We start from the raw sequence: 26,068 nt of genomic DNA on the forward strand, positions 1-26,068 counted from the left end.
CTTTGAATATATTTATACCCTGAAAAGAATTCGAGAGCTTTTTCAAAAATAACTTTATAATTTTTTTTATGTTTGTAAAATAGATATAAACCGATTATTACCATTACCTGTAATATATAAATTATAATTCCATGATAATAACCATTATAGAGTTTCATGTCTGAAAACTAACATTTTATTTCATAAATCATAAACTCATAATTCAAGTCATAACTATAAACATCAAATTATCATGACATTGATGTTTCAGTTCTCGATAACAGTGACAGTCGATTGAGATATTATTTTATATTTTTGCACATAAATCATTGAATTTTGTAAATAAAAAAGTAACAAGGTTGATTCATAACACATTTTGGGGTCAATTTTGGGCGAAAGGAGTTCCGCCCGATTAAAAGAAAGAAGGTTCTTCGTTCCTTATCTACACTTGAGATTTTGAAAAAATTACATTTAAGTTTTAAGATAAAAATGTGTTATGAATCAACCTTGTTACTTTTTTATTTACAAAATTCAATGATTTATGTGCAAAAATATAAAATAATATCTCGGGCGGAACTCCTTTCGCCCAAAATTGACCTTCCTCTTTTTGCCCACGTCCTCTTTTCGACCAAAAATGAAAAAACAGTTTCCTCTTTTCGCCTAAAAATAATTGCATTTTTTTCGCCCACGGTTTCACATTTTAAATTTTGGAAACCACTGTCTCAAAATTAATAATTTTAAAAAAATCACATAATAATCAAATAAAAAAATAGAAAAATATATAATTATTAATAATAATTAAGTATATAAAAATAGATGTTTAGTCATTAGTTTTGTTAAATTGTTAAATTTAATTTTCTACTATTCCCTGTCCAACGAGAGAGCACTTACCAATTATGCACTCTATACATTCTACCATCAAGACCAGTTCTGCCAGGATGTTGCTTAGGGATGCTCTTAAAAATGCAATTTTTTAATTACATATTTTAAATTATTCAAATCGTATATATAGGCTATAAATTATAATTATTAATTTAAATTCCTTAAAAAAATTATGTACTCGTGCGAGGGGGGAGGCGGGAGCCATGTACTATATTCGAAAATACACCATCTACCCACCTACCTACCTATTGGCTACTTAAAATTGACGTAATGCGATAGAACTATAGTAGCTACTTATATAGTTATAGCCATTTAAGTTAACTGTATTAAATATTATAAAAAATAGTTAAGTACACAGTTCGATCTAATGACCGATAATGAATGGTTCATGATTTATATGAGAGGCCCATTCTAAATCCAGTCCTGAGTAAATAGTACCCATTAGATTATAGTTCATTAACCTGCAAATTTACGACCAAAAATAAAAAACAAAGAATTAGTTTAATTTTTAAAATTCAGCCAATTTAGCAGATTATTAGTTTTCATTTAAATATGTAAAATATGTGGATATAACCACGTAGTTTATATGATATTACGTTACATATTTACATACTGAATAATTTCATTAAAAATATCATAATATTGTTCTATTCTGTGATAATATTATGTGCTCTTTCCTCAGATTGAATATGTTATGATAATTGTATTCATTTTGTTAAATATGTCGTATATTATTTAATTACACATATGTATTACCTACATAAGTGTTTATTATTAAATGGTACTTAGATAGTAACTAAATTGAAAAACAAATTACAAATTACCGTTCAAAAATTTGTTTACAAATATGAAATCAGTCTGCCTACCATTAACAATTAATATATTCATCTGTAGGTTGCGAGTATACCTACTTACTAGTTAGTCCCTAATACCTACCTGGCTACCTATATATCATGTTGTACAATATTTTTTTTAAGGTTTAAGGTTTTTTTTTAGGTTCATTATACACAAATTGGTATAACTATATAATATGTTTATTGTTTTACAACTATAATAACAATATTAATGCAATAATTGTTGACGTATTATGTAACTAAATAATTAAATAAGTACCTATTATAATTTATAACTAACTTATCTACCCAGGCATAACGCAGTAACGCACCTGCAGAGTTCCGTTCCTAACAAAATAATTTTATTTTTGGCAGGTAGGTAATCTGACCTAATTACTCATAAGTCATAATACGGTATTATTAATACCTTTATAAATAAATAATATAATAATATAATACTTTTATACCTAACCGATATTTAGCGTCTCTCTTGATGATCCACCATTAGCTTGTACATATAAGTAAATCTAAATATACAGTATGCCCTATGGGATTTACGAGTCCTGTATCACCCTTAATATTTCCATGGGAAATCAATATATTTTAACGCGGTTTTTTATAATACCAAGTATGGAAATTCTGATTGAATAGTATAAAATTCAATTTTTTAAGGTCCCCACACACTGCAGCGGTGGCGGTAAAATTGTGTCCGGACTCATTTTAAGGCTACCGCCACCGCCACCTCTACCGCAGCAGTGTGTGGGCAACTTTATAATAATTAGTTATCAATAACTACTCCACCATTCCATTCTTCGATTGCCTGTCTTAACACTGCTTCACTGTAGATGTCGAAGAAGGTAGGTGAAGAAATGCAGACCCTAACCTTACTTTTGGTAGGTTGGATTAGTTACCATATAGTTACCTATATTTTATTATATTACCTACATAATTGATATACCTACTATGTGTAAAAAAACAAAAAAGTAATTTTTGATTTATAGATCATTTTTACACTATTTCACACTACTATGGACTAATTTTGAAAATTGTACCGTTATATTCATTTTTTTTTAACATATGGCAGGATCTGTTTACACCAATTAGACCGATAGGTTTTTCAATGTGAGGCCGGCTGGATTGTGCTGTTTGAAATGGTCGCTAAATGTATTAAATACATATTATATATACTAACACTAGTACACTATTATGTATATTTACGTGTGTATATTTTATGTATTATGTGCACAGGATTTAATTACGGGAGTTGGGGGGTTTGAAAAAAAAATATAAAATAGATACATCAAAAATTAATAAATAGTATAATTATTATATATTTATTAATTTAAAAACTTTATTAAAAGTGTATAAGTGTATAGGTACAATGTAGTATGTACTAATGTACCTATACAATTATAATGTTAAATTTAAAAACAAAAAATTATATATTACTAGTTGTATTACGTATTTTTAGTGTTTGGAGTGTGAAAAAGTAAATAGGAACATAGGTTGTGATTGGGGGGTGCTTGGGGGGGGGCTTAGCCCCTCAAAATAATAATTGAACATTTTTCAAAGATACGTGGCGGGCCGAACGTCGACTTATTTTACAACAATTGCCAAAATAATGGAACCTCACAAAACATTGGTTTTTCCCAAAATATTGTCATTATAAATAATTTATTATTACAATGTATAAATATTATTATAAATTTATTTTTTCAAAGTGTATATTATGTAGTTATGTGTTGTTGTTTAGTAGCTTAATTTTTTAATTGGTAATTAATAGTAGTTAATAACTATTGAAGGTAATATTGTTATTTGTGAGGGGGTGTGAGGGCAAAGGCCCCACGGATTATTTTGTAAAGAATGATTTAAGCCCCCTAAAATTCAATCAAATCTCCGCCTATGAATATGAATGACATATATATTTTTGTGAGAGGAAAACTATTAGGATAGGGTATAAAATTTATAATATTTCAAAACCTTCTTTAATTATTTTTGTGACCAGAATTCGATTTTTTTGTAACATTGTATGTGATTGCTTCATGCTGATTATAATCAGAAATTTGTTATATTTAATATTTATAATAATTGTAATGCTTAATTTTTATATAAAAATAAACAAATATATTAATATCTGAATATCTGATGGCGTAGGTATAATAGTTAAGATACGAGTAGTATCTTAAATTGTGGTAAGTAGGTATACAGTATAATATTATGTATTATATGTTTAGCAAAAGATTGATACTTTTGATCATGAAAAATAAAAACACAAAATAATTAATATTTATGTAGTGTGTTATAGTTATTGTCTATTGACATATCTACTGCGCAAACACATGTGGGCGAAAACACTCCGCTATTTAATTTACAAACACACTGATACACTAATAAATAATGACTAATGATTAATAATCACTTACTAGTTAATGCACACATATTTGCTCAACCCATACAACCCCTTAGATAATTTGACTATATTGAATGGTCGGTGTCATACTATATTAGTGTACTACTATAGGTATTCAGCAGTGGCGTACCGACGGAGGAAGGGGGTTTATTGGGTTTAACCCTCTCCGGAATTGAAACATGTAGGAATAATTGTTTTTTGAAATATTACATTAATAACATTCTATACATATACATAAATGGTAACACCCCCCATAAACGAATTCTGCGTACACCACTGCAGGTATTCAGCAAGCAAGCTACTTATGAGTTTTAGAATTTATCCTATAGCTTGGAAGTATAGCTTATAGTTTTAGTAATTCTAAAAGAAAATTTAAAAGTTTAAGGAACACTTTAACTTGGGCGGTTAAAATTATGAAAACACTAATTAAGTGTATTATTGAAGACTGAAGTTGTGTAGCCGTGTAGCTGCAGGTAAAATGTGAAATCGACCGTTTTCTAGACGCCTCTAGACGGGCATTTGATCACTCTCCGAAATATGGAGTATGGGTACACTACAGGTTTTTGGATCCATCTAATTTTCTTAGCGAGTTGCGAATTCGAACCGCAGTCGCTGCAGTCATCCCCGGGACATCCACCGGATCGCGACGATCGTTCATAGGTATACACTATGAAGAAGTGCAAGTATACTACAAAAAAATACAGCATCTCTGTGTATATTAGATAATAAATCATAAGTCGACTTTTACTTTTACGAATTTTAGTATATGGTTTTTTCCGCGCAGTGTCGACCATTTCATTTAATTATTATTTTTTTCTTAAATTATAGGTGGCCGAATTCGACGGTGACGTATCACATAGATCCCTGTGATCAAAATGACGCCAGGGTATCTAGATATTGTCATTTGTCAGTGTATCTGGTAATTCTAGACTCTAGTATAGCATAGAGTAATTACTTTATGCTTAGTAGTCGGGGGATCGGTAGTCCAAAAATGTTAAGGATAATAATATAGGCATAAAATCTATTGCCAACATAAAATTTTCAAAGGGAATTAAGGGCCAGAGTGGCCACTCGCTCGCTGCGCTCGAGAGTGACATTCAAATCGAAAATATCCTTCGATTTGCTATGCAACAGTACCACCTAAGGTAGGTCGCAGGGCTAAGAAACGATGGCCATAATTTTGTGTTAATATTAATTTAATTTTGTGATCTATTTGACACGGGGATCAAATGGACATTGGGGATCTAATTGGCAATAGAGGATCTACAATGTAGGGGATCTAGGCGTCCGTTAACCGAATTCGACCGATCGCGGTCCCGTCCCGGGGGCACCTGCATTTTGTCTCTTCCATGCCAATACCGCTATCACACGTTTCGGTTTATCATTTTTCGATATTATAAACATCAAACAAATGTTATGAATTATATTTTTTACTTAGGTACTACAACAACTTTGTACCTAATACTAATAGCAACTAAATTCATACTGTTCATTCATAGTCTTTTTATTTAGATTAGCACTCAATTTTATTATGTGATTTTTAAATATAATAATAAATTTAAAAAAAAAACACAGCTTACTCTTTCACGCCCATAATATTTACCCGCTGAAAATGGAAGACTCGCCTTCGATAGAAACTGTGTATGAAGCTATTTACGCGCTCTACAACCAAAACACCAACCCCGCCGAAAAGCAGCGAGCTTCGAACTGGCTTAACGAAATGCAGAAATCGGTATGTGACCCGTCGACCAGATACTCGCAGATACTGCAGTATGACTGAAATTATAATTCATCATATTTTATTCACCGCATCAGGTATACGCTTGGAAAATTGCTGACGAACTGTTGGCCAGGAAAGTGGACCTGAACTCGTGTTATTTAGCGGCACAAACTATGCGCTCTAAATTACAAAATTCCTTCCATGAACTACCTCAAGATTCACATGCATCATTACGAGATGCCCTATTGAATCATTTGTCTAAATTAGATGATACCACTGACGGTGTAATTGCTACACAGGTATCTCCTAAGCTTTAAATACATAGTATTATATTTTGATTTATTTCTTAACATTTTTGTGTACTCAAATGAAACATGTTTATTGTTTGTGTTTTAGTTGTGTGTTGCATTGGCACACTTAGCTCTTCAAATGGGTTCGTGGAAAAACGCTGCTGTAGATATTGCTTCACGATATAATTCACTGAAAACATGTTTCATATTAGAGTTGTTAACTGTGTTACCAGAAGAAGTCAATTCTCGAACATTGCGTTTGGGTGCTAATCGTAGATCTGAAATTTATGCTGAATTTAGTGATAACTTGCCAGCTGTTAATCAACTATTAGAGCTGTGCTTGACATCTGAAGCAAATAATAATCGCATCAAAATTCGATCTTACAAGTGTTTTGCATCATGGTTGAACATCAGAAGTGTGTCATTATCACAAGTGTGGCATAGCAATGTGCTATCAAATGCGTTTAATGTGTTGTGTAGTTTTGATGTAATGATTTAATGTTTTGATTAAGAAAAGTATGTAAATATATTTATTTTCATTATAGGGATGTAATATGATTCAAGAAGCAGCTGCAGATGCAGTGATTGCATTCCTTCAGAATCTAGAAGATAATAACAATCAAGATGAAATACAGATAGAAATTATAAATTCAGTTAGTAGATTAGAGCAGGCTTACATGATGTCAGTTACTAGTGAAGACTTGGATCGGTATATTGCATATTTGCATGATCAATCTGATAAATGTAAATTTATATTTAATATCATGTTAATTTGATTACAGAACTGTTAATTACTGTAGAATATTCACTGAATTAGCAGAATCTCTAGTAATGACTATGGTAAACAAAAGCTTAGGATCTAATGGTCTTCCACATTTCTCTATTAAAGCATTAGAATTGGTTATTTTATGTGCAAACCATCATGATTATGAGGTAAATGGATAATGTTTAAAATGTAACTATTAATAGAATTATGTGTTATTAACGAAATGTTTTATACTTATAATTGGCTATTAAATCAATTTTATTCTTGGTCAAATTCATTATAAATTATGGTTTTAGTCAAATATTAATATTTCTTACTAATAGTTACTTTTAATAACATTATTTTTTTTAAAAGTTTTCTCAGTTTTAAATCTGATGAATCATCAATTTTATATTTTATGACATGTTTAAAACATTTAAATTTATCACTTTTTTCAGGTTTTATTAATAACATTCAATCTATGGTTTAGATTATCCGAAGAATTATATAAAATAAATAATGTTGTTTTAACTGAAATGTTTAAACCATATTTTGAGCAACTAATTGGTGCCTTATATAAACACTGTATGATTGACACAGATCATGTGAGTTTTGATTGATTTTAATTTAATTTGGTAATTTGTTACTTCTATGCAAATTATTACATTTCAGGAAGGTCTATTAGATGAGAGCACAGAAGACTTTGCAGATTTCAGAATGAAATGTTCTGATTTGATTAAAGATGTAGTATTTATAGTCAGTTCATCAGCTGTATTTCAACAAATGTATATGCTCTTACAAACAGCTTCCGTGTCTAATGTTACTTGGGATCAAATGGAAGCAGCACTGTTTATTATGCAAGCCATTGCTAGGAATATATTGCCGTAAGTCACTATTAATTACTCATTTCAAACAATGTAATTTTTATTGTTTATAACTCATATAGTCATGAGAATGAAGTTGTTCCTAAAGTGGTTGAGGCTATACTAAATATGCCAGAAACTGCTCACATAAACATGAGATACACTTCAGTGATGCTGTTAGGAGAATTATGCGAATGGATATCACATGAACAACATTCAGAAACATTAGGTATTTAATAGTTAACAATTACATATTTAGAAAATTATCTATAAACTAATAATGAAAAATTAATGATAAATAAATTACATTATCTAAAAAATAATATTGAACTTAAATTATTTTATCATTTTAATATATTTTGTATTTTCAGAACCAATATTGAATTATCTACAGTATTGTTTACGCCAACCTAATCTTGCTGCAGTCACAGCAAAATCTTTACATAGTATTTGTACTACTTGTCGACATCACATGGTTAAACATCTCAGCGGACTAATTGAAATCCTAAAAGTGGTTGATATGCTGAATTTACCCAATGATGTCGCGATTGGCTTATTAAAAGGTCTGTAATAAATTATCTATTAATTAATAATTTCTGTTGGTTAATTTTTATTTTCGTTAACTATTAAAGGTGTTGCTGTGATTGTTGCTGAAGTGCCTGAAGAACATGTTTACAAAGCAATTAAAGAAATTTGTGGGAGACAACTAAGTCCATTATTAGCTCTAGTTGAGGTAAATTTTTTGTTTATCTAATATAAATATTTTATTAAATAATATAATTATTTAATTGTGTCATTTTATACATCTATATAGTCTACATCAGAAAAAACTGTTCCTGAGACTAATACTTCTTCAGACCCAATATATTGGTTGGATCGTTTGTCAGCAATTTTAAGACATTTAGCTACCAAATCAAATAATGAAAAAGACCCTTGTGTAGTTGCTATTGTTGAAGTATGTTTTAATATAAGTTCTAAATTTTCTTTTTATTACCTATTTTATTTAATGGTATATGATAATATTTTGGTTAGATGTGGCCATCTATGTCTAAAATATGCACTAGATATAAAACCGACTCACGTATCACGGAACATTTTTGTCGGTGTCTTCGATTTATGATTAGATTGGTTAGTCGATCAACAACTGCACTTTTAGCACCAGTTGCTCAACAAGTAAGTATATTTTATTAGGAAATAAAATATATTTATTTTTTATACAATTATTATATTATGTAGATGGCATATTTATATAAAGAGCATCATCACAGTTGTTATCTTTATATCGGTTCAATTTTGGTTGACGAATATGGTTCCAAATACGACAACCCACTTGTTATGACACAATGTCACTCACTCCTATTAGAAATGATAGATGCGTTTATTGAACCGGCATTCCGATTATTTAGTGAAAAAGATGGGCTCAGAAACTATCCAGATACCGTTGATGATTTCTTTCGATTAGCGTGCAGGTAAAAAGGAAATCAAGATTTTAATATTTAAAAAAATAATAACTTTTTTTTTAGATTTATTCAAAAACTCCCTATGCCTTTTCTTCAATCCCCGGTACTTGAAGTGATCATAAGATGCAGTATAACTGCTGTTTCATTGGACCATAAAGAAGCTAATGCATCTGTTATGAAATTTCTATTAGACTTATTATTATGTGGAAAATCAAGAAAAGTAAATGATTTATTTCTAATATTATTTTTAAGAAGCATATTTGATATTTGAAAAATAATATGATGTTTATAGGACAATGTAAACAATGAAGAATGTAGACAATATGTTACCTCAATAATAAATTCAATTGGTGAACAATTGATTGACAATTTAATTCAAGCGAGTGTTTTCTCACTTCAATCATACATGTTACCTGATGTGATAGATGTGATTATTGAACTGATGGCTTATGATAAAGTTGTAAGAATTTATTTTTGTATGAACTTTATAAATAGATGATTTTTTTCTAAATCCTATTATATTTATATAGCAAACATTAAGTTGGTTAAGTGGAGCTGTTGAAAAATTACCAAAACAAAACTCTGCTGGTTTAGTTACTGCAACAAATGAACAGTGTTTGCAATTTTTAAACTCTTTTCATAGGTAAATATTCCAAAATATATAAAAGACTAAATACAAATATATAATTTTTTATAGGTTTACTTAATGTAAAAATAATTTAAATATGCCTTCTTTTAGTTATGAAAATGATGGAGAGCTATGTCGTTCATTACGGGAATTTTCGCGGTATTTTCGGTAGTGTTGACTTTAATTAATATATATTAAAATGTTTTAATGTTATTCAGTTTTTGACCTTGCTATTTAAATCATTTTGTTTTGAATTTGTAATAATTCACCCCATTTGATTGTGCTTATAGTTGTGAAAAAAAACGTAAGTTTATGGTCAATTTTAAATCACTATTAATTGCAGTATAGTTAATATACTAACTAATTATTGTGTATAAATAAATGATCATTGGTTGAACATTTTTCACTTACCTTTTGTGTGAAATGTTTATTATTGAGTAAAGTACAAGGGATATCCAGTAGTTTACTTTTATTTATTTACTAAAATAAATAAATCAAATAATTTTTATTCTTTAATATTTGAACATTGTGCAAAAATATAATTTTTAGATATCTAACAAAATGTTCAATTTTAAAAATAGTATTTTTCTCTTGCCTCTACTTCAACAATAAACATCCAGGTTGATTTTTTTGTCTGAAAAGTTTATCCATAGAGTAGTGAGAGGTAGCAATATCTATCTCAGTCTTTAAATTGACCATTGTATATAGTTTGAATACCTAATTGTAATTAAAGTTTTTGTTTTTAAAATTCATAAGAATATTGTATTACTGTATTATTTATTTAACTACCAAAAATATGTATTATAATATATCATTTTACTGATTTATTTAAATTCCTACTTAATCCGTAGAATGCTATGGATGATAGGAATGTTTTGTCTGAAAATCTTTGTTACTTCAAGAGTATATTTATGTCACTGCGGTATTGGAGCACATTTCATAAACTTAAAGAACTAAGAAATATTCAAAACTGTAGACCTATTGTGTATGATGTGCATATGACCGTTTCCAATAAATGTGTTTGTATTGTTTACCAATACAGTGTGTACTATGTATTTTTGAAACATTATAATTTATAATCCAAAGATGGTGAACTTTTGATATATATGTCACTCTTTTAGTAACACACTCAACAGTTTAAAAAAAAAACTGGTCTTGATATTATAAATAAGATACATAAAGTTTATAAATTTAAAAATAAATATTCAAAATATTGTTTCAATAACTACTGATGAGGCTTCAAATATGATAACGGAGTTATTAAATTTTTTTCTAATGAAATTTTGCATTCTATAATCAACTTCCATTGTATTATATACAAAGAAGCAAGAAGTGTGTATAAAACTTAAAAATTAATGGAAATTATAGAAACAAAAACCATAAATTTCATAACATCTCGTGCCTTAAACAATTGACAGTTTTCTAAATTATTGAAAGAGGTCGAGTCGCAGACAAGGCAATAGAAAACAATTGAATTTCAGAGAAGTAATATTAGGATAAATAAATTTATTGAAAATTTAATTGAATAATAAGCCGAAAAACAATCATTGTAAAAATGGTAACAATGTTAAATGGAAAAGTCTTCCTTCAAAATGTATTTACTTCTATTTCTATGAAAAAACTAGCAATTTATTTATTGACAATAAAGAAATCTAGAGAGCCTACATATATTATGTTTGAATCTATTCATGTGTGTCACTGCGTGATTAAAAATTAAACATGGACAAAATAAACCGCCTCGTGCCCCCGTGAAACCAGCTTTAATCACGGCTATATAATTTATTTATAATATATCTATGTTATGTCCACGGACTAAGATATACTTTATATAGTATATCTTAGTCCGTGGTTATGTCTAAAGCCGTGATTTTCTATGGTGGTTTTAATAGGAAATATCACAGATATATAAACATACAATATGTATGCTTATATATCTGTGGGAAATATAAATTATTTACTTTTGTTATTTAACAAAAGATATAAATAATAATAATTTTGATATTATTAAAATCTTCTTCGTGTGAGTCAAATTCCTTTCTAAAGCCAATAATAGTTTTATTTCTTCGCCATTTATTAAGATGAAATTATTTAAAAAATTGTCATTAAATCTCTTCTATAGATAGTATTCAAATTCTTACCTAAACCTTAAGTATTATTAATAATTAATCTTAAATAAAACACGTTAAAATGTTAAATTTAATACTGTTTATGAGTCGTGACTCGTCAGAATCAGTGAATCAAGCACGATAGTAAAAACGCAATGCGATTTATGCAATTCTATACCTATAAAATAAGTGGCCAAATAGGTATATAATATCCACCTTGAAATTTCGAATATAAATATTAAATTTATTGGTATCGAATAGGTAACAATCATCGACAGCTAATAAATTTACACGATTTTTATTCTGTATGTAATCAGTAATCACTATCTACTACAATATTATTTCACCACAGAATTTTCTGTGATTTCACCAACAAATTCAAAAATGCATGTGTTAACTTAGTTTACTGTCCTCACTCCCCTGTTCAATAAAATAGAAATAATTAATAAAAGATGAAAATTGAATACAATAATTGGATTGGAACTTTTCGGTTTATTTTTAATCTAATTTTAGATATCATACCACATCCCACTACTCGAGCGGATTATTTTTAAATTTTTCAACGTCTAATATTATTTGTAATATTTGTATATAATATATTAACGTCGGAACTCGAAGTGGTCGCGGCAGCACTCTAAATAAATTTCGTTGATTATGGAATATATCGGTCGCTGACCGTAACCGTTGAAAAGACTATAAACTATAAATATCAATCGCCATTTATAATTTTTATATTATTATTATATTCTGTGATGTAGGTACCATATTCGACTCTTGTAATGGCAACTGACAAAGTTTTTTTTTTATAATTTATAGTGCCTAGTGCTCATTCAAGTTCACCAGTGAGAGTTACTTCAATCATTAATTGAATTGAACTATCTCCATCTTAAAAGCGAAACTCTTTATCAAATGCTCATCGGGCATTTGACGGCAATTTATAATGGACGGTTTCATTGTTTTGCATAATGCATAGGCGATAGGCCATATATACATAAGTATTATGTGGTGTGCATAGTGCATTTGTACTGCACTATAGTCGGCGACACGAAAAGTGGCCCCTGACCGTCACGAACCAAGCGGCTGTTTCGCCGCAGGGGTCCGTAATATGACATTACGAGCAGCACTGCGACAGCCAAAACAGTATGCGTTATAGGTTGAGAACCCATGGCTAACGGGTAGGGAAGCAGTAACGGGTCGCGGTACACAGGGGCCAGTTTTCATGTCGCGGATTATAGTGCAGTTGTAGTGCACTGTGCAGTGTGCAATGTGCTGATTATGCTGTAGATGCAATTTAAAATCTGTAAAATGTAATTTGTAGCGTTTTGAGAACTCCTGAACGATGTTTAATGATAACAAAAACAAACGTTTTTCACTTTGTATCGGTAAATGATTCACATTTATTATTATTATTATTATTATTATTGTTTTAATACAATACTTAGATGGGATATTATTAATTTTTTTTTAATATTATTGATACGGTACCGGTACCGGGGCACATCAAACATTTATTACATTTTGAAAATCGTTATTATTGTCGTCATCGTCGTCGTCGTCGTCGGCTTTTCACAAAACCCCGACGTTGATCAATATCGTTGGTTTTCCGAATTCTTGTCGGCTTTATGGCGTACAAACTTAGTTCCGTCCTCTATGGACACGTATTGGATGTCCGCGGACTGGCCACCGGATCTGACGGTTACATTGTATCCGCATCTAGAGACAAGACTGCCAGACTTTGGAAACCGAACAGGTAATATTTCAATAAATGCTATTTTTTAAGTTTTTGGATCACCCCCTCGTCGTGTTAATAATTTACCGGTTCGAATTCTATACCCCTTGAAATATTCGATTCGTCTTCTAAATGAGCCTAGTTAACAGTTATTTTGATTTCTTTGTTTTCTCTGGTTGTCTCTTACCTACGATAAGAGTATACCTAAGTTGAGTAAGATGTTTAGCTATTAGCCGAATATCAGCTATTAATTCTCTCTTAACTGTTACAATAAGTACTATATTTTTAATTGGAGAAGGATGGATAAGTATTTAGACGTGCCTCTTCAAATTATATTCTAATTTCTAAGTAATTATTAAACAATTTTGGTACTTATTCCGGTCCGCGGAAGTAATACGCGGTTGTCGGTTCAAACACAAAAAAGAAAAAGTACCTATTCGGGTATGCATATATATGTGTTATAATATTATGTTTGTATACCTCTTCTAATATTTCCCAATTCAAACACTACATTTAATATTATATCAATTTAGTAATTTTTCATGTATTTATATTCCATTCACAGTGGATGAATCTAATTTTATCCATACAATTAAATACATTTTATTATACTTGAATATTTTACTATTATTTTTAATTATTATTGAAGGTAAACAATAGCATATAGGTAAGTATAGTTAATAGTTGTTAAAAATTCAAAATCAAACTAAATTAACATTAAGATTATAGTTAGAAATTTTTCTAAACCATATGACATATTATATAAAGCTGAAATTATAGATTTATATTTTAAGTTATTCACCTTTAAACATTTATTGACATGTATATGTCTTATGGCAGGGGGTCATTCTGTTAATTTGTCCGACACTAAGAATGTTACCATTTGAGACGGCGATTGTTTATAGCAACCGGTTGCTATGTAAAAATGTATAAAAAAAATAATAACAAAAAAAAAAAATATATTATATTATTAGTTTAATCTAACTATTTTTATCTTTACTATTTTTTTTTTTATTCTAATACCAAATTGACATTGACATTCTTATGTCAACTATATTCAGTAGAAACAAGACATATACATGTACCAATGTATCTGCATGTAGTGTAGATACACTTTAGTTTTTTTTTTTTTATTTAAATATGAACTACTCTTTATTATTCAATTCTAAATTTATCATAACATTTTTATAATATATTCATCTAAATAGAATTTTCTTCATTAGAAAAGTATATTTCTTTTTTTTTATACAAGCTGAATAATATTACCTTTTGTATACCCTTGTTTTGCGGAATCAGCAACATTTTAACTAAATATTATATTGGTTATGTACTATACACACGATTATTGAGGGTATTATTTTATTTTTATAAAAATATCCGATGTATCTAGATAAATAAATTCAATGCATAATATTTATTTGTGTTGTGTTTTTTAATTTCAGTGAAAATGCTGGATTCACTGAAGTTCAAACATTCAAAGGCCATACTAACTATGTAGTATCAGTCGCAATATTAAAAAAATCTGATATTTTACCAAATGGTCTTATTTTAACTGGCGGTAACGACACATTTATGTGTGGATTTTTTCCTGAATCATCAGCACCAGTTTTTTTGAATACTAGTCATACAAATACTGGTGAGATAAATTTAAAAATTGAAGCATCTTATCTTTTAAATGTATAGCATAGCGAGGAATGTATTATGAATGTATAAATATATTTTAATTAGACATTTATCATAATATTAATTTTATTAAATTAATTATTATAGATAATGTAATTGTAATAACAACTTTTCAAGCTTTGTAATGTTGCTGATTTTTAAATGCCAAATAGAAATTAAGAAAAATTATTTTAAAAGTTATACTGCTTCGAACAAATTAAAAATATTTTATTATTTGTGTTGTATGCGGTCTACCATACACTTGTCTTCTACTACGTATAATATACTCATATGAATCATCTCCATCAAGTCGACACCAGTGACGATTAAACTTCATCCTAATCAAAGTTTTTATAATTATGTTAATTATTTGTTATAAATTTCAATTTAATTGTTCAGTCTGATAAAAATACTTTTATACGTTTTTAAAGGAAATCTGATTTATTTAAATTTGTACTCAAAGTTTTTTAGCAAAACCATGGTAGAAAAATGATAAAGATGAGCAACGGCTAATTTGAATGTTTTTTAAGAGATATCAATCATATTATAAATTAAAATACATAATACATAATACATAATACATAATTTCTGATAATTATTTTTTTAGGTATTTATTATATTCTATATACTTAGCTGTAATGATACGAGTATTTTAATTAAATATAAGTGCATGATCAGTGGTGGATCCAAAGGGGGGTAATAGAATAAATAGCCCCTTGAGCTTATTATATACAGATTTATTACATTGTTACTTGTGAGAAATACTAGTTATATTCACCATTAAGTATTGTATTCCCCCCCCCCCCTTGATAAATTTCTGGATTCTCTCCTGTACATGGTAGACCTCATACGACAAGAATACCAATGATTTTAAGGACTGGAAAAGTCAACATAATATTTATACTCTGTTCAGAATGAGATCGTATTTCGATGGTCAACTTGTGCGCATTGGCGTGGCTTCATTCTGCAGCGCTAGCCTCATGACTCATGAGCTTTATCAGAATTATTGTCTCACTATAGGTGGGGGAAACGTCTGATCGTCGGTGATGAAAACTGGTTGCTTGCTGCCGAGGTATGATCTCATTCTGAACAGATTATATATACATAACATCAAACTAGGATTTTTATAGAATCCCAAACATTAAAATTTAGTTCTTATGTTAACCAATGAAAATCCATCTAAAAGTGGGATTATGAAACAATTTTTAAATTTAATTTCTGATCAACAGAAGTTATTGATTAAAATATTTATGTATAAATTATATATTAAACAAAATCTTATTTGTTTTCCTTCGTATATTTTAGTGTGTAAAATTATTCCTGGTATATTACCTAATACATTTATAACCTCTTCATGGGATATGAAAGCACGCCTATGGAAAATAAGAGTCAATTCTGATCATACTTATCAGCCAGTATTGCTAACAATTTTTAAAGGACATACAGCAGCTGTTTGGTCTTCAATACAACTACCTACAAATCAAGTCATAACTTGTTCAGCAGATAAAACTTTACTTATACATAATATTTTAAATGGTGATCCAGAAAATTCATCTGTTGCTATAAAAAAATTAACTGGTAATATATATTACTATTATTGTCATATATTCAGATTTTGTTAATTGTTAATTGTAAATTATGAATATATTATTTTATTTTAGGTCATACTGACTGTGTTAGAGATTTAGCAGTTTTATTGGATAATGAATTTCTGTCATGTTCAAATGATGCTACGGTAAAACGTTGGAGTGCAGTAACTGGTGAATGTTTAGAAACATTTTATGGTCATCCTAGCTATATTTATAGGTAAATAATTAGAAACTTAAATATTTTATTATTTGTGGTTAAAATATCATATTATCTATTCTTACTATTCTCTATTCCAATAAGAGGGACAACTGCAACTATCAAAACTGGTTACCGTATTGTATTCCTACTTTAAAAAATCTATCACTATCACTTATTTATTCAGCAGCTTTGCTCACTGTCTAATGTGTAAGTTTAGAGTAATATTAATTTTTATCATTGACATGTGATCTAAGAATAACATCACACTCTTCTGCTTGTATCACAGTGCTGAACGTACCAGTAGATCACGTTATTTTTGCAATTGCACGCCACACTTCTTTTACCCTTATTTGGAATAGAGTATAGATGACGTAAATATTTTATACATTGAAAGAACATGGTTTCTTTGCACTTACTAATCTGAATCCATTCAGATGTTAATGTTGATAGAAAATAAGTTTTGATTTCTGTAAACTAATATTTTCACAGTGGCATAATAATAAGTTTTTTAATCTTAATAATAGTGTTTTGTAATAGTTATTAAAATTTGTTTCTTGTTATATATGTTTTTATATATTTAATAAATTCTTATATAGTTTAAGTGTTTTCTGTGGAACCGATATGACTAATTCATTAGTTGTAACTGGTGGAGAAGATAGATACCTAAATGTTTGGCAAAGTTCTGAACAACAAGTTATACTACAACCAGCACAAAGTATATGGGCTGTAGCTATTCTTCCAAATACAGATATTGTTATTGGCTCTAGGTATATATGTTTTAATTACATTTTTAGTGTTGCATCTTAAAATAATTAACTATCATTTAGCTAAATTGAATTATAGTAAAGTGTTGTTAATATTAACAATTAATATGTCTTGCTCCATAATTAATAAATATTTTCTTCTTTTGATGAGCAAACACATTAGTACATTTAAAATATTTCAGTTCAAATAACTTCTTAAAACAATAAATGTAATAATATGTTCTAAATAATTTAATTATTGTAATAAAAAAAATTAAAAATATATTGTCTTATATTTCTTGTTTGTTAGTGATGGTTTAATAAGAATATTCAGTGCAGATTCAAACCGACAAGCTACAAATGAAGTCCAAGCAGCATTCCAAGAACAAGTTGATAATGTTAACCAAGAGGCACAAAAAGAAGTTGGTGGTATTAAAGTTGATTGGTATGTTTTATATTAATTGTATTATTAAATTATTAAACAATCAATTTTATTTCATTTATGTATTTAATAGTTTACCTGGACCAGAAATACTGTATAAACCTGGAAAGAGTGATGGCCAAATAATAATGGTTAATGAAAATGGAAAACCTATTTGTTATAAGTGGTTATCAAATGAATGTAAATGGGATAAAGTTGGAGATGTTTTAAGTGCATCTGATCCAGATAAAAACATGCATGAAGGAAAGGTACGTTAAACTATTAATATAGTGCTATTGGAAATGAATCATCCGATACTTTACACCTGGCTTCCTGGGTCACCTGATCTTACATATTTGGAGATATGTAAATGATACTGTATATTATGTACTTATATTATCAACAATCAAAAAGGAGCTAAAAATGAACACAGTCAATTTTGACAGATGTATAATATGTATGTAATTAATTAACGTTTTGACTTGAGGTTGTTGATGTGACAAAGGGAAACCATGTAAAACATTTATTGGTATCATTAAATCCATTTTAAATATTATTCTTTTATTTTATGTATTATATATTACTCTAAGTCTCTAAACCTAAAAATGAAAAAAAATATAAGCATTTGAAATTGTACAAATCATTTTGAATAACCATGTATTTTTCATAATTATTTTAAGTTTTTAAATTTTATTATAATTTATAGGAGTATGATTTTGTATGGAACGTTGATATAGAAGATGGTAAACCCCCTCTTAAATTACCTTTTAACAAAAATGAAGATCCTTGGGTGGTAGCTCAAGCATTTATACATAAACACAATTTACCACAATCTTATTTAGAAACTGTGGCAAACTTTATAATTTCAAATTCAAAAGTTAATCCTCAGCCACTACCTGCTAGCCAAGGTTATGTAGATCCTTATACTGGAGCTGCTAGGTATGTACCGCCAAGTAACGATACTTCTTCATCTGGAACGAATGGTCAAAACCATTTTACTGAACAGTTAGGTCAAGTATCTTCAGGTTACAACAAGTTTTTCCCTCAAACTAATTATTTAAAATTCGATCAAGCTAATACTACAACCATTTTAAGTAAGTAAAGATATAAATATTTAAAATATTTTTTTTTTATAATATTTAATTTATTTAATTGTTATCTATTTTAGGTAAGATTGAAGAATTTAATAAAAAAGCAGGCGACTCATTTAATAAGCTCAACCAAAGTCAACTTAATTCTCTTGTGAAACTTTGTGATGAAAATATTGATCCTGACGATGGTACTATAAAGATACTAATTAGCTTACTTGATTGGCCCAATGGTAAATAATTAGTTTATACATTATAATATAACATATGTTTATATTGTTGTACTAAATAATGTTTCATTTAAGATATTTTATTTCCTATATTGGATATTACAAGACTGGCTGTACGTAATAAGCATGTAAATGATTTATTGTGTTCAAACAATTTAATCATGGATAAATTATTACCGCACATTTATAATATTGAAAAGCCTACTAATCAAATGTTGGCATTTAGATGTCTATGCAATCTTATGCATCATGAAAAAGGAGAACTTCTCGTAGTGAAATACTATGAAGAGTTCTTAAGACTTATTCAAAATTTATCTAATCAAAATCTTTCTCAAAAACAACTTCAAGTGAGTTATATTTATTGATCTTTTCATTTTTAAATTGAATTTTTACATTTTAATGTTCATTAATTCTTAATAGATTGCTGTAGCCACATTGATGCTGAATTTCAGTGTTATGATTAAACAATCTGATGATGAAATAGCTGTGCAAACCGTGAATAACACCATAAATATGGTATGTCCAAAACTAACTGAACCCGAAGCAATGTTCCGTTGTTTTGTAGCTATTGGTACCTTATTATGTTTAAAATATCCTCCGACTTTGTCGGAACAAATTAAAGATTACATTGAACTGATGGCATCAAATTCGGAACCATCAAAGGTGTTGTCGTGTTGTAAACATTTGATGACAATTATTAGAAAGTAATTGAATAAAAAAAAATATTATAAATATATTTTATACGTTATTATAAATTGAAATGTAAGAATGGAAATAAATTGTTAATAAAACATTAATTATAAGTATAATATTTTTTATTTTTAAAAGAAATTAATATTGTTTATTCTGTTGTTTAAAAAAAAATGTTGAAAAATAATTTTTGATAGGTATTGTGTTTTGTTATATATCTAAAATCTAAATATGTCTTGTCTAAACTCTAAATGATTCAAATCGGAAAAAAATACAGTTTTATTTTATGATTTTATAATTTCTTTTATTACAATTTAAAAGGTATTCCACTAAATGGCACTTCATTTTTATAATTCTGTTTTAGTATAATGTCTAATTTAATTTCGGGAGCTTCTACGTGTGGGAATATCAAAATATCTTCTTTTCGTGGAATTAAAGTTTTATCGTACCACCCATACCTACAAAAAAAAAAGTTTAGTGTCATGCTACTTTAAATTTTTAATATATTAGATTTATTAGTTTAATATATTATTATTTTTCATTGACATTTTATTTTTTATGAACAATTCAATATTCACCTTTGATTTTCAGTTTTTGGAGAAGGAAATTTGTTCTTTGGTCCTAAAGATTTAGCTTGTGCCAAAAGTTTTATGTAGTGGTCATTTGGTTCACCTTGATTGACATTTGCTTCATGGCAAGCATAAAATTTCCCCGTTACAGGTGATGCTATAAATTACGTATTGTGTTCATCAAGTTTAGCCATTATGATACACTTATATTTTGATGATGTTCTAAAGCAGTGGTCAACTATTAAATTTTTTTTGGAGGGCCACTTAAAAAATTCAAAAAATTATTGGGTTTTTTAAAAATTCAATGTACATATATAATATTATTTATCCATTAAAAGAAAGTAAATGCAAAAGAAAAACCACATTTATTGTCTGCTGGCCAGATAATATTTGTCCATAGGCTGCTATTTGTTGACTTTTGTTCAACCTAAAAAATACTCGTCAGCGACCAATTTTTTCCGGTATGTGGTCAAAAAAATTCTCACTTGTCACCCATACCACTATATTTCTCTAATCCTACTATGTTTCTAAGTCATATACCTGCACTCAAGTTAACCATCAAGTGCGTTTTGTGTGCTGAACAGAGTATAGAGTTTAAACTTATGTTAAAAGTTAAGTACTTTTATTAAGTATATCTAAAATCAAATAATAATTACTTCCAATAAGGAGAGTTATTATATAGAGGTTTGTTCTGAACCTGATTGAAAAATGTCTACATAACTCTTTGATTACATAATCACAACAACTAATTTTTTTTTTTTTTTATTTATAATTAATATTTATTGTACAATCTATAAATGAAGCATTTTTTAATATGCACAAATGATTTAGGGTTTAAATAAAATAATATTTAAAAAAAAGCTAAAGCGAAAGATTTACTGATAGAACTTCGTGTCTATCGTATAACTAACCTTTTAAGTTTGGTCGAAACGTAGTGTAAACTTTCTGAAATTTTTTTTCTTTTTTGTACAGTTCAACCAAAAGAGTGTAGTCATACATTATGTGTGTTTCGTGTAACTAAAAAATAGAACAATTTTTTTCTTTATAAAATCATAAATAATTTTGTTATAAAGTAACTAACACAAAATTAAATAAAATGGTAATTATAGTCGCCTTCGCTACCATAGTTGTATATTGTATTCTCTACGCAAAACAACAATCAATCACATCTTTTTCTAATTCCTTTAATGATCGCTATTTGTCTTGTCGGCTAACGACTATTTCTGTTGTAAACGGTAAACCTATACCTCAACTTATAAACCACAATCAATATGTTCAAGTTAATTAAATTTGCTATAAAGTATAAGTATATGTAGTATATACTATGTATTATAGTCCCATTGTTACTTTCCGGACTCAATTCAGACGAAAAGTTTTGGGGTTAGGACACTATATCCGCATGTGTTGTCTCTGTCTTATACACGCGTAACATAGGTAATTAAAAACTGTTTTGCGCTGGACAGCTTTACTCCCTCGATATTTATATCAAAATTACCAAAATTTTAAATCGCATTGAGAAGAATTTTACCTGTGTTGTAGCGTTTTAATTTTTTTAGTAGTGGTAACTAATAATTTTTAATAATTAGATGAAGAAAACCTAAAGTTCTCAAACCGATAACTTTAATTGTATTCACGTTATCAAAAAAATTAAAACGCTACGACACAGGTAAAATTCTTCCCTATAGGATTTATAATTTTGGTTGTTTTGATTAAAATATCGAGGGAGTAAAGTTCTCCCGCGCAAAACAGTTTTTAACTATGTTACACGTGTATAAGACAGAGAACACATGCGGGTACAGCGTCCTCTTAATACATTATATCTACAACCGATTTAGTATTATAATACTGCTGTTATTTAAAAGCAGTCAGCACGGATTAATATATTAATCCTAGTATACTTTTAAATACTATAACATAACGGCAACGTGGTATTTACACCTATTTTAAAGTCTAATTATAGTAGAACTTGGACATAATAAAAAACATCATGCATTTATATTTTATTTTTATATATCTATCTATAAGAACCTACTAATATCTACGCCGCATATTATTTTTTAAATTATAATCGTAGTTTGTTGTTTTTGTAATATAAAATGCTATCTAGCTATATCTGTAGAGATACTTAAATAGAACTTTAGATTTTAATTACCTTATAGAAGATATCTGCGTATCGTCTATTATTTAATCTTCCTCAAGCCCGCACACACTATAAGCAATATACGTTTATGTAGTATAATTTTGTTCGTGTTGTTGAATACCTAATCTTATAATAAAGTATTTATAAGGGTTTGACAAATGTATCCAAGTATTATTTAAAGCAATTTGCTATTTACTATATCTATTTAAATTCATAAAAAATGCTCTTTTGTATTTTTAAAGTCAAATAATAAAATATAAAACCAATACGATCAAAAATATTCTTTATAGTTTTTGTATAATACGTTATTTTATTATAAGATAACTTAAAAAAAATGATTTTACGTAAATGTGTTTTGTCTAGCGTCTGTAGTAGAGGAATAAAAAGAGTTATTGTAATAAGACAATGTTCATAAACTTTCTCCAGATGAGGGATTGTGGGCACTCACACCATTCCCTCATTTAGTTATTTATGTTATTTAAACTATCCCATTTAGTGTCTAAACTCTTAAGTAAAATTTAGTTTTCTTACCTTCCTTTGAATAAATCGCGATCTTTAAACGTGCTGTGTGTCAGGAGTTGTATATTATGGGTGGATATTTATTATTTGATTAAAATACGTGTGTAGTGTGTACTGTGTCTTAAACGAAATTATCACCTATTGTAGTTACACCCGATCACTTACTCAATTCGCATATAAATTATAATAGTAATTATTAACATGGCATTGAAAATTACTTGAATATATATTATGTTTTGACAAAATTGTTTAAGTACAAACTGGATCAATCCGTAAATATCATATACACTACTAGTTAGGTTAGATTATATGTTAATATTAACATAACATTATATTGTTATAAACTATTTCGTTTGAAAAAACAAATATGAAATTTTTATTGTATACACTTAAAATTTAAATCCTGCGGACGACTTGTATACCTACTTGCAAGTCATGACTAAATGGTAATATACGGACAGTTATGTGCACGTGACGCAAATTTTATTATTATGTATAAATATAATATGTCTTGTAGCTTTTTGTAATATGTGCCATTCACGCAAGAATCATGTATACACGCTTATTCAAAAAAAAAAAAAACTATTACTCCAATTTTATATGTACCTATATAAATATACACCCAGTTAAAAGAGGTATTCCTTATTCCTATACGCATGCAACATGCACTGCGCGCATTTATTTTTTTATAAACAGCTCCGATTTGATTTAAATATCAGATTATCCAAACTACTTGAACTCAATATAGATATATAATATATATTCGTATAATTTTATTATGATACCGGTACTACAAATAAAAATAATGTAACAGGGTTTGGTTGGATATGAAAATCAGGGATAGTACCCACAAAAGCGTTTTTATACAGGATGATGAAAAATAGTTTTACATACAATTTCTGTTTCTTTAAAATATTTTTTTTTTCACAAGGAAAAGTACAAATTTTTACTTTAGTGAAAATCAAATCATTTTTGTAAAATTAATACTATGTCGAATGCTAAAATACCAATACGCTCTTCGCGCCGCTCAGAATCCACAATCATAAACCACATCTAAACTTTCCATGATGATGAATCGCGCGAGTCATCGTCACCATCACCGCGCCGTCGTGATTGTGGATTATTATATTCGTGTGATGTTACGAATCATTCATAATTTTACTTAATAATCTATTTCATGTACAGTATTTCGTAAATGTTTATTTTTCATAGTTTTACAATAAAAAAATCAAACAATAAATTATTCCTCATTAAAAAAAATTCAAAATATTTTGTTTCGTGATCCCTTAAGGTCCATCATATTAGATTGTCTATGTACCTATTGTTTTTCTTAAAAAATTTTCAGCCCCTGGTTCACTACAAAACTACAATATACAATATACTGTAATTAATTGAAATGGTCGTATTTATGTGTTAAAATATGTAAAAGCTGATATTAAAAATATGGTATTATTTAAAAAAAATAATACTACTTCATAATTATAATACATAGAAAGTTTTTTTTCAAAAATAAACATTTTTTTCGGGAAAATGATTTGTGTGGTGCCATTTAAACGGATCACCTTTTAATTCTTAAAAACATATATACAAAATACAATAATAGCATCGAGTCAATGCCATCGACATTACCTATTGGCTATTTTCTCGAGATTTTTTTTTTGCGAGCGAAATTTAACACGACTGTTTTACTAGGTCTTGTTTTTCAAACTTTTACCCTGTCGCTCCTCTGTTGCAGTACATATTATTATTGTAGCTATAAACAGCATAAATAGAGTCACTTGATGTATATACAGTAGCATACTTGTAGATGTTTATTGTTTTTGTTGTTTTTGTTGTTGTTGTCGTGCATGTCCACTAAAATAGGATAAGTTTGAGGCTGAGTGTTGTTGTCAACCCCGCATTAAAATGGAAGGGGCTTAGGTTTATATTATGTGTCAAGTGCCAAGCAGTCTGCGGTCATTTACTTTTTGTACAGGACAAAAATCATTAGGTATATTGTTATTATTCTACTAATTATTGGAAAATGCTTATTGTAGAAAAACTGAAATTGATATAATTTTAATGTGTTACTTACAATAATAAATTATTGATAACTATTACTTATAAACATGAAAAACTGAGTAAAACTTGTTTAAAATAATTGTTTACGAAAAAAACAATTTTTAAAGAAGTTATGTAACTAAATATGGTTAGGTATATCTTATAATATAGGTACAATAAATATACTCGTCATATATTTTTTTCTTGCATGTTTACACCCGTTTGGTACCCGCGTCTAGTGTCTACTCAAAAGGATACCCACTAACCAGTAGCGTATATTTTGAAAATAGCCGCAGGAGTGTCCTCCTTGTCCACTTTATTCAGACATGGACAATTCTCGATTACAAAAAAAAAAAAAAAATACCCGACGCCTTAGCATTTTACTCATGTTGACCATATATTTATATCCAAACCGCAAAAATAAAATTAATTTTATTATAGATCCGGCGACACGTTTCGAGGTAATAATATTTTTAAGCTAAGTTTACAGTTTATCTGGAATATCTACAACTTACAAGAAGTATTCGAGATTTA

General features: G+C 28.5%; 3 protein-coding genes and 1 long non-coding RNA gene across 4 annotated transcripts; 2 read left to right on the top strand and 2 right to left on the bottom strand.

Moving 5' to 3' along the window:
* Window positions 1-5,500: 5,500 nt before the first annotated feature.
* Window positions 5,501-10,849, top strand: LOC114122005 (transportin-3). The gene is made up of 17 exons (XM_027984540.2): window positions 5,501-5,836; window positions 5,920-6,123; window positions 6,221-6,601; window positions 6,660-6,823; window positions 6,897-7,047; window positions 7,318-7,464; window positions 7,532-7,743; window positions 7,806-7,951; window positions 8,094-8,285; window positions 8,355-8,455; window positions 8,537-8,677; window positions 8,755-8,895; window positions 8,959-9,191; window positions 9,246-9,402; window positions 9,475-9,642; window positions 9,713-9,825; window positions 9,922-10,849. The coding sequence occupies exons 1-17, from the start codon at window positions 5,717-5,719 to the stop codon at window positions 9,980-9,982; spliced, it is 2,832 nt and encodes a 943-aa protein (XP_027840341.2). The 5' UTR covers window positions 5,501-5,716; the 3' UTR covers window positions 9,983-10,849.
* Window positions 10,850-13,184: 2,335 nt separating this feature from the next.
* On the top strand, window positions 13,185-20,373 carry LOC114122003 (phospholipase A-2-activating protein). The gene is made up of 11 exons (XM_027984538.2): window positions 13,185-13,665; window positions 15,087-15,280; window positions 16,612-16,884; window positions 16,968-17,112; window positions 17,691-17,861; window positions 18,148-18,282; window positions 18,353-18,527; window positions 18,965-19,352; window positions 19,427-19,579; window positions 19,652-19,923; window positions 19,997-20,373. The coding sequence occupies exons 1-11, from the start codon at window positions 13,538-13,540 to the stop codon at window positions 20,282-20,284; spliced, it is 2,322 nt and encodes a 773-aa protein (XP_027840339.1). The 5' UTR covers window positions 13,185-13,537; the 3' UTR covers window positions 20,285-20,373.
* Window positions 20,374-20,543: 170 nt separating this feature from the next.
* Window positions 20,544-21,841, bottom strand: LOC114122004 (protein FAM183A-like). The gene is made up of 3 exons (XM_027984539.2): window positions 21,747-21,841; window positions 20,845-20,992; window positions 20,544-20,724 (listed from the first exon to the last, which is right to left on the bottom strand). The coding sequence occupies exons 1-3, from the start codon at window positions 21,832-21,834 to the stop codon at window positions 20,574-20,576; spliced, it is 387 nt and encodes a 128-aa protein (XP_027840340.1). The 5' UTR covers window positions 21,835-21,841; the 3' UTR covers window positions 20,544-20,573.
* On the bottom strand, window positions 21,172-21,738 carry LOC126550492 (uncharacterized). Its single transcript, XR_007604608.1, has 3 exons — window positions 21,492-21,738; window positions 21,321-21,411; window positions 21,172-21,262 (listed from the first exon to the last, which is right to left on the bottom strand). It is a non-coding gene; the product is annotated as an uncharacterized LOC126550492 (long non-coding RNA).
* Window positions 21,842-26,068: the final 4,227 nt, after the last annotated feature.

The sequence above is a fragment of the Aphis gossypii genome, chromosome 1 (assembly GCF_020184175.1).
Source record: "Aphis gossypii isolate Hap1 chromosome 1, ASM2018417v2, whole genome shotgun sequence".
In the NCBI taxonomy this organism is placed as follows: Eukaryota; Metazoa; Arthropoda; class Insecta; order Hemiptera; family Aphididae; genus Aphis; species Aphis gossypii.

What these genes read in the sequence shown, in the direction of transcription:
- LOC114122005 (XM_027984540.2), top strand. Translation starts at nt 5,717, where the DNA reads ATGGAAGACTCGCCTTCGATAGAAACTGTGTATGAAGCTATTTACGCG. An exon ending in ACTAGTGAAGACTTGGATCG is followed by an intron (nt 6,824 to 6,896) that starts GTATATTGCATA and finishes ATTTGATTACAG; the next exon opens with AACTGTTAATTACTGTAGAA. An exon ending in CAAACCATCATGATTATGAG is followed by an intron (nt 7,048 to 7,317) that starts GTAAATGGATAA and finishes CACTTTTTTCAG; the next exon opens with GTTTTATTAATAACATTCAA.
- LOC114122003 (XM_027984538.2), top strand. Translation starts at nt 13,538, where the DNA reads ATGGCGTACAAACTTAGTTCCGTCCTCTATGGACACGTATTGGATGTC. An exon ending in CATCCTAGCTATATTTATAG is followed by an intron (nt 17,113 to 17,690) that starts GTAAATAATTAG and finishes ATTCTTATATAG; the next exon opens with TTTAAGTGTTTTCTGTGGAA. An exon ending in AAAACATGCATGAAGGAAAG is followed by an intron (nt 18,528 to 18,964) that starts GTACGTTAAACT and finishes TATAATTTATAG; the next exon opens with GAGTATGATTTTGTATGGAA.
- LOC114122004 (XM_027984539.2), bottom strand. Translation starts at nt 21,834, where the DNA reads ATGTATGACTACACTCTTTTGGTTGAACTGTACAAAAAAGAAAAAAAA. An exon ending in GTTTCGACCAAACTTAAAAG is followed by an intron (nt 20,993 to 21,746) that starts GTTAGTTATACG and finishes CGTAATTTATAG; the next exon opens with CATCACCTGTAACGGGGAAA. An exon ending in CCAAAAACTGAAAATCAAAG is followed by an intron (nt 20,725 to 20,844) that starts GTGAATATTGAA and finishes TTTTTTTTGTAG; the next exon opens with GTATGGGTGGTACGATAAAA.